At 31.4% G+C, this 14,939-nt stretch overlaps 1 protein-coding gene across 1 annotated transcript in view; it reads left to right on the forward strand.

Moving 5' to 3' along the window:
* Window positions 1-1,770, forward strand: part of LOC111002113 (diuretic hormone 45) — a 70,589-nt gene extending 68,819 nt beyond the window's left edge. The window contains exon 6 of the mRNA XM_045633557.1: window positions 647-1,770. Within this exon, the coding sequence (XP_045489513.1) occupies window positions 647-687 (41 nt within the window). The 3' untranslated portion in view covers window positions 688-1,770. The remainder of the gene's footprint in view (window positions 1-646) is intronic.
* The last annotated feature ends 13,169 nt before the right edge of the window (window positions 1,771-14,939 follow it).

Raw genomic sequence — 14,939 nt, forward strand, 5'->3', positions numbered from 1 at the left:
GCAAATACTTTATAAAACATAATAAAAGTGGATGCTTAGCAGTGGCGTTGCAAAGGGGGCGGCGGGGTAACCGCACCGGGTTAACTTTAAGAACATTGTACTAACAAAAAAATAAATCGCTACCATAAAAATTTCATTTTCAATTATGTAGAATTCGGGGATTCTCGCAAAAGAGCCTGACGATATCGTTGGGGATTCCCCGTCCCATTTTAATAAATGATCCATGTCCTTTATCATATAAAATTTATTGCTTTTTACTATAAGTTCCATTTAGTTTTAATTATTTTTTATTTTAACCATCCATGCATCTGCCATCTATGCAGTTTTTTCAATACATACATAAAATAGAATCCAAAACATATGTTTCCTACTTCAATTACCACAAGCCAATTATTACTAAAGCCTACTACTGATTACGTTTTAATAACATTATATTTGGTAATAAAAAAAAATATAACTTAAAAAAATACAATTTTATAACAATGCCTTCAGTAATTAATCGAAAGGAACTTCGTTCTATCCGGGTGTCCCTTGACACCTCTCAAGTTTTTTGTTTATTATTTATATTTCATCAAATAATTTTTAAATAATATTTAAAATTCCACAGCAATCTGCCATTTTCAAAACTAATTTATTGTTTTTATAGGTCTTTGGATGAACTCAGTATCATCGCGCTATGGCATCTAAGGAACTACGGCTCAACCTTCTCTTCTTTTCTCTTCTAAAGAAGCTAAACAGTCCAAGGTACCTTTTCTTTAAAAAAATAAAATTGTTTACAAACAGGAAATAAACGCTGAATACTAAGATTTGTCTTCCTTCTTGTTAGCCTAAGCTCACTGACGTAATAACGGCCCGTTATTTAATCACTAATTAAACTGACATGAAAAAATTAACATCTGTCTGAAATCTAAATACATACAGTAAGTGTACCCGGAGGTATAAGTTAAGTCAAAGCTAGCAAGAGCAACACAAAAAAGGCATATTCTGTTTCCGTCTTTATTAGGAAACATTTATTTATATACGTTGCTTCTCATTCTTATATATTCTCTCATTCCCCCTTGGCCAAACGCTTCATATTGAAATCAAATAAAATGCATCGAAATGGTTTATTTGATTTCAATCTGAAGTCGAACTAAAAACTAATTAAAACTAAGATGTGTTTAAACACCTAAAAATAATGGAAGAATGTCTGTAATTTGTGTAAAATGCGATTATAAATAATACGAGTTCTAACGCCGGCTAAAACCTTTGTGCAAACTGAACATGAAACAAAAAAATGTCGACGGCCTAATAAACCTAGAGTAGACATTGAACGTTAGATACCTCTCAAAGACTTACCGCTATGACTCCCGTATGTCAGAAACGTATTAGATTTGTCATGGGAGCGACAGCGCGTCTCGATTATCCCCTAGGCAAGCGTTGAAATGTCAGTGAACTTGGGTTTTAGAGAAATATATTTTTTCGTAGTCTTAGATTAGTTTTAAATCCGTGATTGTTAGCCAGCTCAACAATCGCGTATAATAGTGTTTTTTTGTTTGTATTTGCGAATATCTTTATTGCTATGTGACAAAGAGTATAAATAAGTATTTGATAGAGGTGGCCTTAAACATATTGTGCTAATTTAGAGGGACTTTTGTTAAAACTTCAGCGATTATTACGAACAGAAGCTGTGGAAACATACTTGAATTTTTAATTTCAAAACAACTTCACGGACTGCAATACTGGGTTTTGGTTGCGAAAATTGCGGCAAAAGATTTCTCTTAAATATTTATAAATTTCTGGGCACAAGTTTTTCGCTATAACTATTACTCTTATACGCCCAAACCCTATCTCAATCCACTTTTGACCATCTGAGATAGACATGTTAATCAAATATTAATTAATGTGTGCCAATAATCAATCCACGGATTGTAATAGCCATCTGTCGATACAAGCTATCCATAGTTGGTCGGATCGGTGTATGTGGATAGACCTATGTATGAAAATGAAAGTTCAACTGTGCCAATATCCTATTTTAAGATTTTAACACCAATTTTTAAATAATTAAAACGCTATTTGATATGTTTTTAACACAGACATATATATTTTAATATTAATTGTACGGTTTTATTTACTTTATTCGGTTTTATATACTTTATTCGGTCAAATATGAGTGTAAAGAGCGAAGAGATTACATTCTATCCGTCGCCAAAAATGGATTGTCTTCGTTGGGTTTGGTTATTGGGATGCAGATAGGAGATCGATGGACTATCACGGTCTGATTGAAAACAATCTGAGATTGTGGTTTAATTATTGGGTTTGGGGGTTAGCTAATTCGCTATGTATGTCTTAATTAGCACAAGTGTTAGGACGGGGTCCGCACTACGGGTATCTAAAAACCGTAACCCAAAAACCGTTAACTGAAATTGATTAAATTTAACTCAACTCAACAAAATTAATCTTCGTCGCAGTTATTAAGTTCATTAACTCAAACTAAATATCCCACGAAATAGTTTTTAATCCGCCCAAACTGATTTATTAGTTCTTATTTTCATTTAGTATATACTTTTACACAATACTTCTTTACTTCAACTGTTAATTTTTTACTATTATTATATTCTTTTGCCTCTGAAGCGCAAACTATCTGTTGTGGTCACTGTGGTCAGAAGTTGAATACGTTATACGCTGTGGAATACGTCTACTCCACAGCATAATACTTTAATATATTTAATTCAATTCTCTTATTAAATAATTAAAAATATATTTTTTTTTAAATAAATGCCCCACGTAAGTGGTTTTACTATGAACTTTTTACATAAACATCATCAAAAGAAATATGGTTTCCCTTGAATAATAAATCATTTTTAAACATTTAATGTAAGAATTTAATATTGACCTAAAGAACTGGCGAACACTCTTCGAGTTTTCCCTGAGAGATAATCTCTAATTGTTCAAAGAGTACTTGTCTCTCAAATCCCGGCAACGCACCCACCAGAAATGGGTGTCCATGGGCAAAGCCTACCCTTCTGGTCGTCCAATATAATATATAAATAAAAGCTCTACTTTTTGGGACCGGTCTTTGGATACTCGTTATGTGTATGTAGATATGTATTGCTGTCTCCTATGATATATATATATATATATATATATATATAAGTGCAGAGTAGATGTTATAAATATTTTTTACTCTCAATTCGATCTCATAGCTTATTAGACAAATTGTAAGTATCAATAAAACGTTAAATTGTTTCTTTTGTTTCATTTATTCCTGAAAAATACATATAAATATATAAATAAATATGAACTGAAAACCTGAAATGTATAAATTTGTATTGACGGAAATGGGCAGGGTCTATTATAGGACACGGGATAAAGGATGAACACTCTTTCTCACTGGTAAGAGATGTTAAGAACGGCGAAAGAAAGACAGGTGAGTCAGTAGATCTAGAGGGTCTACTGGATGAATGCTACTAAAGACAAATAGAAATGCAAAAATATGGAGCTGACTTTAACCCATACAAATACTACAATATAAATGAAAACTAACTTTATATTTTCGAATTTATGCTAACACAACTAATACCCATATAAAGAATGGGAAACTAAACAATTGTTAAATATAGATACATTATTATAGCTTTAATAATAATAATTATTATTATAGCGGGGTTAAATCTGTAGAATAGTATAATATAGTAAAATTCTTAGAAACAAGGTTGTTGTTAATTTTTAAATATTATACCTATGTTATACATTCGATATAAAGTAAAAACTTGTTTAGGATATGAAGTCCGGCTCGAAGGACCACAATGGATGGTTGGTAAAATATAAGTTAAAAATACGACCCCGTTGGGAAATCTTTAATCCTATAAATTTCCTACATTAATTTGTGAAGCGTTCATCTGGTGTGGAGTGGAATTAAAAAAAAACAAGGTAAGTTTTTTGTCTTCACTCAAAGAGCATTACTATAACGGATACACATTGATTCAAAAGCAATAATTCAGTCTTCTTTTCATGCATTTATACTCATTTCTCTGTCTATCGAATTGTGTTTACGCTGTGCTGAAAAGGGACAAATTATTTTAGTTGAATCGCTGTCATAGTTTTTATGGATTGGATGGAATTCTAGTTAAATATCATTTAGAATAGGCTAGTTTATTTATTATTAAAACTTTCAAAATTTGCTAACTGACTTCGTAAAGTACTTCCAAAGTATTCCAGCGCTCAACAATTTGGTCCCACTTAAACTTAAATTCGCTCAAAGTGGACCCAACCACTTAGAACGTTCTGGAAATTTCTGTCCTACTAAAATATTATGCAATTTCCAGGAACCAATATCAGGATAGAGCAATCGTATTTTAATTATATTTGGGATGCGTCAAAGTGGGAATTATAAATGCATGATGCATTATTTTCGTGTATATTCAAAAATTATTTTATTATTAAAGAAGTAAAAAAATTTATTATACATAATTAATATGGATGTTTAGTTAAAAAGAAAGTGCTCTAGCTATATTAGGATTCCCTGTGTTAGTTATTAAGCCCGAGTTACACGATGCTAGTATATCAAGCTAGGATAGCAAGCTAGTGTCAGTAAGCTAGCTAGTACTTTTGGCTTTCTGTAGACAAAACTAGCATTTCTTAGCTTAGCTTAGATAGTAAGCCAGGAAGCTAGTTTACCTTATTAAAGCTTTATTAATAGTAATAATACTGGGGTAAATTCTGTAGAATAATACATTGAAATTCTTATAAGCAAAGCAAGAAACAAGGCCGACGTTTTTTGTTAATTTTTAAATATTATATTATACATTCGATTTAAAGTCAAAACTTGTTTACAAGCCAGGATAGTTTTTAATAGAGTGGAGTCCTATTTTTTAGGACAGTAGCCCCACCACTGATTTTACCATCCAGGCTTTTATACTACGTTCATGTGGCCGACGAAGCCCACATCAAGGGCTATACGGCCTCCCCAGTGCCGTCCTGAATCGGCAAGACGCGAACATCCACTTCTGTACTTGCTGATGTCCGCCTCACAGGAGAGCGGATACACAAGACCAATGGAGTCGGCGAAGCTAGTTTTCAGTTGGCTAGTTAGCAGGAACCACACGTTTGGTTTAACACCAACACCATGTGTAGTGTAGAGACTATTAATCATTTCAGCCAATTCTCCACGCTATTTTAAAATATGTATATAACCTAATTGTTAAGTATTATGTATGTCGTACTCTCTAAGACACAGAATTCAATAAAAATATTAGTTGGAGACTTGTCTACTTTTATTAGTCCTAATATCATTACAATTTTCCAAGTATACAATTAAGATTGATAAAGCGATTTTATAACCTTAATGGAATTAAGGTTATAAAATATTATTCCAAAATTTTTTAGTTAAATATCTATAATGTGAAAAAAACTTTTACTGCTGTTTCATTATAAACCCTACAACATTTTTTTCACATGCAGCTCATTTTAGACGTGCCACCTCAGTCACTACAATAGTACTAGATTAAAATAATCCTAGTCTCATATAAACAGAACTAGCATGTTCCAAGCCAGGTCAGCAAGCCAGAACAGTATTGCGATTTTTAGCAGCCGAATATAAAAAAAAATCTTGCCTAGTTTCATTCTTATTTGAAATCTAAATTAAAACAACTTTGTTGGAATCAATTGTGCGATGATTGTTTACGCTACAAATTATTTACTAAAATGTTCATTTATTTATATATATATATATACTTTACACACAACTTTATATATATATATATATATATATATATAAAGTTGTGGGCCAATTACAAACCTTCACAAATAGATTACATAGATAGAAAAGAAAATTTACTTTGTTGACTAACATGGTTATCAATGCATTTCATTCATGTAACTAAATGTTACATGAATGAACATAAAACAAAACAAAACTAATAACACTAAAAAAAAAACTAAAAACATGTAATTGTTAGAATCAATAATGCACGTGCAAAACATCCGTCAACGAATAGCTATTTTTCGCTCCGGGAATCGATCCTTGAACCCCTCGAAACTTACGAGGCACACCAACATTGTATGTTTTCCTAAGTTAATTCAAACTCCTAAATCTATTATGTTAAATGTATCAAACTTCTGACTTGCTTGATAAATAGAATTTCGCAAACAATGACGAATGTTATGTATAAAGTTGATAAGGGAACCGCATAAGGACTCCGAAACGACTCGTCTGACGTCTACGTCAATATGTATTTGACTTTTTTTTTATAGAACAGGGGCAAACGGGCAGGAGGCTCACCTGATGTTAAGTGATACCGCCGCCCATGGACAATCTCAATGCCAGAGGGCTCGTGAGTGCGATGCCGGACTTTTAAGAATTGGTACTCTCTTTTCTTGAAGGACCCTAAGTCGAATTGGTTCGGAAATACTTTGACATATAGGAGTCGCCAAGTCACATAAACACCTTATAAACATGATTCATGTATATAAAGGGAATGCTTAGGTTGTTTGGGAAAGGGAAACGGATGAATTACAAGTAAGATTTCAGACCGAGGTGGTGATGTCGTTTGGGTAGTTGATGCAGAAGTTCTCTTAACCTATCCAATCGCCAAACTTCAAAAAAAGTACATTGTTTCTTTCCAATTTTTGTCATCGTTCGGTGAACCAAATCCACTAAAACTTTTATTATATTTTATATGTATATTTTATTACCTATATTATTGTTTTATTAATGAGTTATGTACTTGATGCTAGAGTTTTTGTCTAATATATTTAAGGGGTTAGGTGCTGTATGCTGAAATACAGGTTCCACCTAATTCAGCATCAGATAAACCTGACTAATTTTGTTTATATAACTAGCGCAATTAGATATAAAGCTTTTCCTGTGAAACAAACATAAAATAAATAATTATTATTATATGTAAAGAAAATTATAAATACTGTATATTTGATTGTAATAGTTACTAATAAAACAATATATGATTTAATTAATTTAAAAAAAAACCTACTTCAACAGCCGGCAAGGCAATTGATGATAAATGCTAAAGTTTTTTTTATAGAACAGGGGGCAAACGGGCAGGAGGCTCACCTGATGTTAAGTGATACCGCTGCCCATGGACACTCTCAATGCCAGAGGGCTCGTGAGTGCGTTGCCGGCCTGTTAAGAATTGGTACGCTCTTTTCTTGAATACTTATAAAGTATTTAGCGATGCCCTTTACGGCCGATTCAACAACTCGTTTAATATTATCAAATAAAATCCTAGATATAACTCGTCTCTTAATTCAAAGAAATACTTTGATCTCATATTTAGCAAATTTCGTTTGAAAAAGTTGGTCGCAGTTATACAGATAATTTTAAACTCATAATTACAAAATTAATAACTTAAAAACTTTACGAATTGTTAAAACAATACATTTTTATTTATTTCTATTTGCGCATTAGATTTGAGTAGAAATAAAAAAAAGTTATTATAATGTGTTTTACCTTGTAAATTACTATACCGATCTATTATTGTATTATTAGTATGTTATTCCTAACATATTCACAAAAATCGAAACCATTTAATATTATACATGAAAGAGTAATAAAGAAACAATGATTTATAATAAACATTATTTATTTATTCACACTTTGTTGCAAAAAAACACAAATAACACAATACATAAAAATTACAAGGGGTGCAACGGGCGGCCTTATCGCAAACAAGCGACCTCTTCCAGGCAACCCTACATTATGTAATGATATGACAGTGAAGATTTTCATTTTATAAAAACGTACTCTCTCTAGAACAATAATATATCATCGTTAGCAGTGTTCGTTCGACCGTTTGACTGAGATATCCGACAAACACAAATTATTTCCATTTTTCGCGTTATATGACAGAAATAATGTGGCTTTAGTTAAACCAATTCAAAATTGTATCATTAGGTCCAAAGATTATCCATTACATGATCCAACTAGTTTATAATATTAATATTGAAATATAACATAATAATAAGAAAAATACAGTGAATTTATTTCTTCATTTTTAATTTATTTTATTTGTTGCCATTGTAACTAAAATAAATATTTAAATTTTACTTACTAACTAATAAAATTATTAATGTTACAGACAGGCAAAGGTGAAGGAGCCTTTTTTATAGAACAGGGGGCAAACGGGCAGGAGGCTCACCTGATGTTAAGTGATACCGGCGCCCGTGGACACTCGATGCCAGAGGGTTCGCGAGTGCGTTGCCGGCCTTTAAGATTTCTTATAAATCATACATTTAATAACTTACACGTTATTCTAGTCCGTGGTTAATTGATTCGTAATGATAGGGTGTCGAAATGTGTCGAGAAATTGGTAATGATATTAAGGGGTGTGCCGCAACCTCAAATCCAATCTACCTAATAGTCTCTAGAAGCTAAGATTAAAAGCATGGTTATTAAAAGATTTGTCAGCCTGATTCTTATGTAAAATAAAATAATTAAATCAGTGCCGCTAAAATCTTTTTTGCTCTCGGCGGCTGTGCACCAATGGTTTCTTCAGTTTCTTTTTATGTGCGCAGAATGATGTGAAAGAAAACATCGTGAGGATACCGACATGTCTTAGACCCAAAAAGTCGACGACGTGTGTCAGGCACTGGAGGCTGATCACCTACTTGCCTATTAGATTTAAAAATAATCATGAAACAGATTCAGGAATCTGGGGCAAGACCTAAAGAAGTTGTAGCGCCACTGATTTCTACTTTAAACTGGCATAAAGTTATATCCATTGCAATAAATTTAAAAAAAGGAGCCTGTAAACTGGACATTTCGAATAGTCCGTTGGTACTGGATATTGGGCGTCATATTACAGCGTATACTTTAAATCAAAATACTTTAAAATTCTTATAGCATAAAAATACAACTTTCTACCGAATATTTCTTGAAATTCCAGTTCGCTTTGTTAACTTTTCTCATTGATGTAGAGTTCAAATGGCCCTCTTTGTTAAATGAGGAATTATTTCTGAGTTGGCTTCACTTGCCCTTCGGAAATGCTTAAAATAGCAAACGTCATCTCTTTATCGACTTTCAGGGCTGAAGTGAGTTCAAATCCCGGCTGGGGTTTTGCACTATGTCTGCTCTATTGGAAAACGTGGTTAGCTGGTTTGGACAAGAGTTACACATGACGGAGCTACACGTCTCTGTCGCAGTAAAGTAGTTAAATCAGAGAGTTAATTGAATCCCTAGACAGGTTATTAAATATCGATATTCAATCAAGTCGCTAGCGTTTTGATTGTAATAAAGCAGCGTTGAAAACGTTTAACTATCTGTTTGACCGAAAGCCAGCGTGTTGTCAGTTTATCTCTAACACTATTCTTATTTCTATTAATATAATACACATTTTGGTACAGAAACAGAATACTGATTGATTAAATACAGTTATTACACACTTAACAACATTTGAAAACCTGAAACCTTAATTCGGGTTGCAAATCTTCGCCGTGAATAATGTTTTTTTAAATTTATAAATACTATTGTGAAAAATATCTACATGAGAACACACAGAATTATAATACTTGCACATTCTAGCAACCATTCTGGGATACATATTTGTTACTTGTGGGTATCATAAATAGTGGGATACACACAGTACGCGTCGTTACCTTGATGTCTTGTTTATCCAAAATATAGCTGTCAAGTAAACCAGTTAGACTAGTGGTTAACTATCGAGGATGATATTAAACCACTGGTCTTATATACCATGGTTTGTGAACCAATTAAGTAGTAGTAGGCGTAGACGGGCCTAGATGTATTGTATATTATCCAAACGCATATTACCGAAGGAAATACTTCAAATAGATTTTTAAGATAACTGCACAGCTTTCATGTAACATTCGCTCCAACGATGAAAACGTCGTGAGGAAATCGGCATGCCTTGGACCCAAAAAGTTTCGTGTGTCACAGGAACTGATACTTGTACTTGCATGTTATGGGAACATCACTTCAGATGTTATTAAATATGTACAAGAAAAAAGAAGCCTAACGTTTAAATCGTTGTATTTTTTGTAGATAAGAATTTTTACAAATATTGGTGACTAACTAACTCTGCGCTGTCATTTTTCTAAATGTATTTTTCTAAATGTATTTTTCTAAATGTATTTTTCTAAATGTATTTTTCTAAATGTAAGATTTAATAACTATCTTTGTCTTGTTATTCAATAGATCAAATAAATAAAATATAAGATGACATTTGCATGCCTATTCATATGTGGCGGATTTTTGTAAGTTATGTAACTAATTGTAAGACTATTCTAGCAAATAAACGATTTGAATTTGAATTTAGACGACTAGATTAGACAAATTAATGACCTTAGATTTTCTCAAAGCTTTGAATCAAAACATTTTTAAATAAAAAAAAAGAATATTGTTCGAAATTTGTTATGGTTGTATTTATACATATATTTTATGTATATATACAACCATAATAAATTTATATTTTTTGGTATTAATATAATATATGGTTGTGGTTGTCTGGAAGAAATCGCTCTAAAGCGATAAGGCCGCCAGTTGCTTTTCATTAAATTATGTTTAAAAATTTTTTGTTCCTTTTATGTAATGCAACGAAGTGTTAATAAATATATATAATACAATTTTATATAATTTAACTAAATTTTGCCTGGATAATAACCTGTTCATGCGTGTGGAAAACTGTAACGCGGCTTTTGTTATTTAAATCATAAGCTTTAGTGCACATAAAAGAAAGTGCCTTCTTGATTTAAGTATTCAATATAATGTGCTGAGGACAACCAATTATTTTTAATATCTTGGAAAACATATACTAATAGAAGAGGTCTGAAGTCATACGTTCAAATGACTAAAATATACATTTTGTAAAATAAATAAATAAAAAATTGTAAATATGTAAAAGGTACATTGCCAGCAAATTGTAAATACTGTATTCTTGATTGTATAAATAAATGTTTTTAATAACGAAGAAAATGTAAATGTTTGTTAAAAATAAATATATACAATAAAATAAATATAGCCTTTATTGACAATCTTGTAACTGATTATCGATCGTCTTGCTTTTTAGCATAGACCTCCCCAGGTGTTCTCCACAAAGATATAAATATATATATAAAAATATATATATGTATATATATTTATGTATCTATATATATATATTACTAGAAGACTCGGCTAAGTGTTGCTGTGTTGCGTTTGCTAAGGTTTTTGTTATATTACAAGGGAAACGGTAGGAGAACTCATGTGAAAAGTTGGTACTTTTAGCACAGCGCCATCTGTTAGAATTGTATCAAATAATAAACAAATAATTTGCAATAAAATAAAATTGCGACTATAATTAAAGATCTAAGCTATCCTATACCTTAAATTGGACCAGACTGCTCACGGTGGGCCAATTTAATTTAAAATCGGTTAAGTAGTTTAGGAGTCCATCGCGGAAAAAACGTGACAGGAGATTTATATATATGTATTAAGATACACAATACAATAAATATATTATTAACAAATAGTAGTTCAAAGCAATAATTTAATAAATAAAACACCAGTAAACTCCGCTATTTGTGATTTATCGACCAATCAAACGGTTGTTAAACGATAAACTATCCGCGTAAGAAAAGACGTCGACGTTATTTAAACTAGTGGTGATTTAGTGATGTTATTTGATGTTATATTACGTAAATCAGTACGTGTAATTCAGTACAAAACTGCTATCCTAGTGTTCAAACGTTATACCTCTAGGAACATTATGTGCAACGTAGTTATAGATATTAATTTAAAAACCTCGCGTTGCTTGATTGTTCAATAGCGATCAGACAGATTAAGCGTGATTTCAACTGTATATGTTTGGTTTGGTTCATGTTTTTATACTTCTCTGTTGTGATAAGTTTAATTAGAAAATGGAGGAGCAAAAGTAAGTTTTCTCATTAAGATTTGTGTTGCAATGATCTTTTAGGATATTTATTTCATAATAAGAACATTAAAGGAAGTATATTAATACAATAATACATTAATTAATTGTACATTACTGTAAAAAGTGCAATAGGCCACAAAATACAGGAAGATTCTTATTAACAGTTACACTATATAATAAACAAGTTAAATGAATACGTAGAATAGAAGTTTAAGTCAAAAATCATTTATTCATAAAAGTAACACAATGTGCACATATGAACGTCAATAAAGAAATACATATTAAATGCTTCTTAGTTTACATTTACTGCCAATTCTCAAATCAAGGGCGTAGAACGGAAGAGAAGAACTTGCAATAAACTCTCCGAAACCCTTTTAATTCGTCAAGATTTTTGTTTTACACAACGTTTGTAAGGAGCTGCAACCATTACTGATTACACCATGTTCCATATGACATCTAAAGTATTAAATAATAATAATATATTTATAAACAAAGATTTGTCTAAGATTGTCCTCGATTAGCAGGAGGCATGCTGAAATAGGAGCACGCACTTACATTCTCGTGGGAACAACATGCAAATACATAGTCGAAATAAGTAAAAAAGTCATGTATGAAGATGCTATTATAATTTAATAAACTAAAAACAAATACACACTACATATGTTTATAGAAAACGCTCGTTATATTTGCAATCGAATGGGGCTACATTTCAAATTGACTTTTAGGTATCTTTAACTGTTTCTTTCTAGTATACAAGTGATCAGTCTTCTGTGACTGATACAAGAAGTCATCGTTAATTTCACGCACTTAAAGTCTATTCTGTATAGCTGGAGTCACATCTACAATATATAGTCTAATCTAGGGTTATTCTTTGTCTCAAAACGGGACATTGGTTAAATTTATGCCAACTATAATAATTACATAACACTTTTTTAGAGTTATTTATTTAGGAAAAGTTAATAGGTACTTTCGCGAACTAGTCAACTATGGATGACTCCCGATGGGATATGAAAGAGAGCATACTATCGCTCATAAGCCGGCAACGCTCCCACTAATGGATTTCCATGGTCTACGTTGTTATTTATGGGCGGTAGCTCCCAGATAAAATAAATACTTATGTAACTAATATTTTGTGCACCTACTTTCAGAATTGCAAAGATCGACGCCATTCTATTTGTTATCGGCTTAGAGACGGCTAATTTACAAATACAACTTGTAGGTAAGAGATTTAAAGCTATATAAATTAGTTTACTTGCTTCTATTTGATAGTATTATTGATTCGAAAACAAACCTAGAACTTTATACTTTTTCTAATCGTTAAAACCTTCCACAGAGTTCTAGAAATATATAAAGAAATATTTATTTTTATGTTTTACGCTCAGCAATATATTTTGCGATTCATTTTTATTTGTATCTAAATGAAAGTAACAATAAAATGTAATTGAAATTGTGACTGTTTTGCGTATTGTAGATCTTATATTGTTTATAAGTGTTATAAAAAATAATTATAAAAAGTAATGTAAATATACGTATAAATAAATGTCATTATAGAAGGAATAATATACTGTACTTTAAAAAGAAGCTTGTTTATCAACAAAAGATTATTATTTATATAAGCGCCATCTCGTAATGCCATAATGAACTTAGTCAACTTTGATAATAGTGTCATCTAGTGATATTTCCTATAACTACGTTCAGATAGCTGTGCAAAGTACAATGAAATCTACTACGTAACCTGTAGCAAAAAGGAGATTCACCAACAGAACAAGCTTACTCGGGAGCGGTAAGTTAAAATACGCAAGATGGCGTTATTAATGCCTTTGCTGTATTCTGTTTAAGATGATTTTATTTATTTTTACAATCTTATAAAGTATACAATGAAACACGTCTTTTTAATTTTTACGATTTTATATTATATTATTTATGGATGCATGTATTCAACTTGTATTTATTTATTTTACAGAATTTTACAATCTTAATCATAGTTCATAAAATACATACATATTTAAAACATATAATAATAAGTACCTGGATTACCTGCTTTTTTTGTTGTAAATTGTGTTTTTATAAAAATTATATTTAAAAGTACGAATTATAAACTAATAAAATGATGAAATATGAATACAATTATCGAATATAGATAATTATATTCATATTTAAGTTTTTATTTGACTGACATCTTTAAACAAGCAATTCTATGTTCAAGTTAATGAAACCCGAATAAAATGACATTTTCCAGAAATGATTCCTAGCTAGATCGATTTATCGCCCCCGAAATCCCCCGTATACTAAATTTCATGAAAATCGTTTGAGCCGATTCCTAGATTCCAATTATATATAATTATGTATATACAAGAATTGCTCGTTTAAAGATATAATTCTTATATAATAACTAACCTTAAAATGTAATAACTATAATATATTATTAAAAGGAGTCCTTTTAGGCAAGGTTCTGAAGATATTTATGGATTATGTTATTACAAGCCGATATGGCTTTGTCTGTGTATTTACGACAGAAAATTTAGTAAAATTTTTATAAATTTTACTACAACATGGTGCGCTGCAACCTTTTTAGCTCTGGACCTCAGATTACTCTCAACAGCCTCGTGTCTGACATAGGTCGTCGACTTTTTTTGGTTGATATGATGTTTTCCTTCACCATTCGAGCGAATATTCAATGTGCGCCTGAAACAGTCCATTGGTCGGAGTTCGAACCTACGATCTCGGGTATGAGAGTCGCACGCTAAGCCACTAGGCCAACTTAGATTTAGATAATAGAAATATAATAAAAAAAAAGTATTATCTTTGTTTTAAATTGAGAAAATGAGTTGCCTATTTAATCTTTCAAGATACCTCTTGAAGGATGTCTTCAGACGAACCCTTTTGGAGCTGATAAATGATGAAGACTGGTCCGTACTTCGAAACGCCATTATGCTATTGCAGAGAACATATTTACATCAAACGCAACTGCACAAACGCCACGAAGAATTAAAATCGTGTGTATTATTGAATAATTATAAATTTATAATCTACTTCATAGGTGTATCTGTGGACACTTTTGTTACAAACTGTCAA

This window comes from Pieris rapae, chromosome 23, assembly GCF_905147795.1.
Source record: "Pieris rapae chromosome 23, ilPieRapa1.1, whole genome shotgun sequence".
Taxonomy (NCBI): Eukaryota; Metazoa; Arthropoda; class Insecta; order Lepidoptera; family Pieridae; genus Pieris; species Pieris rapae.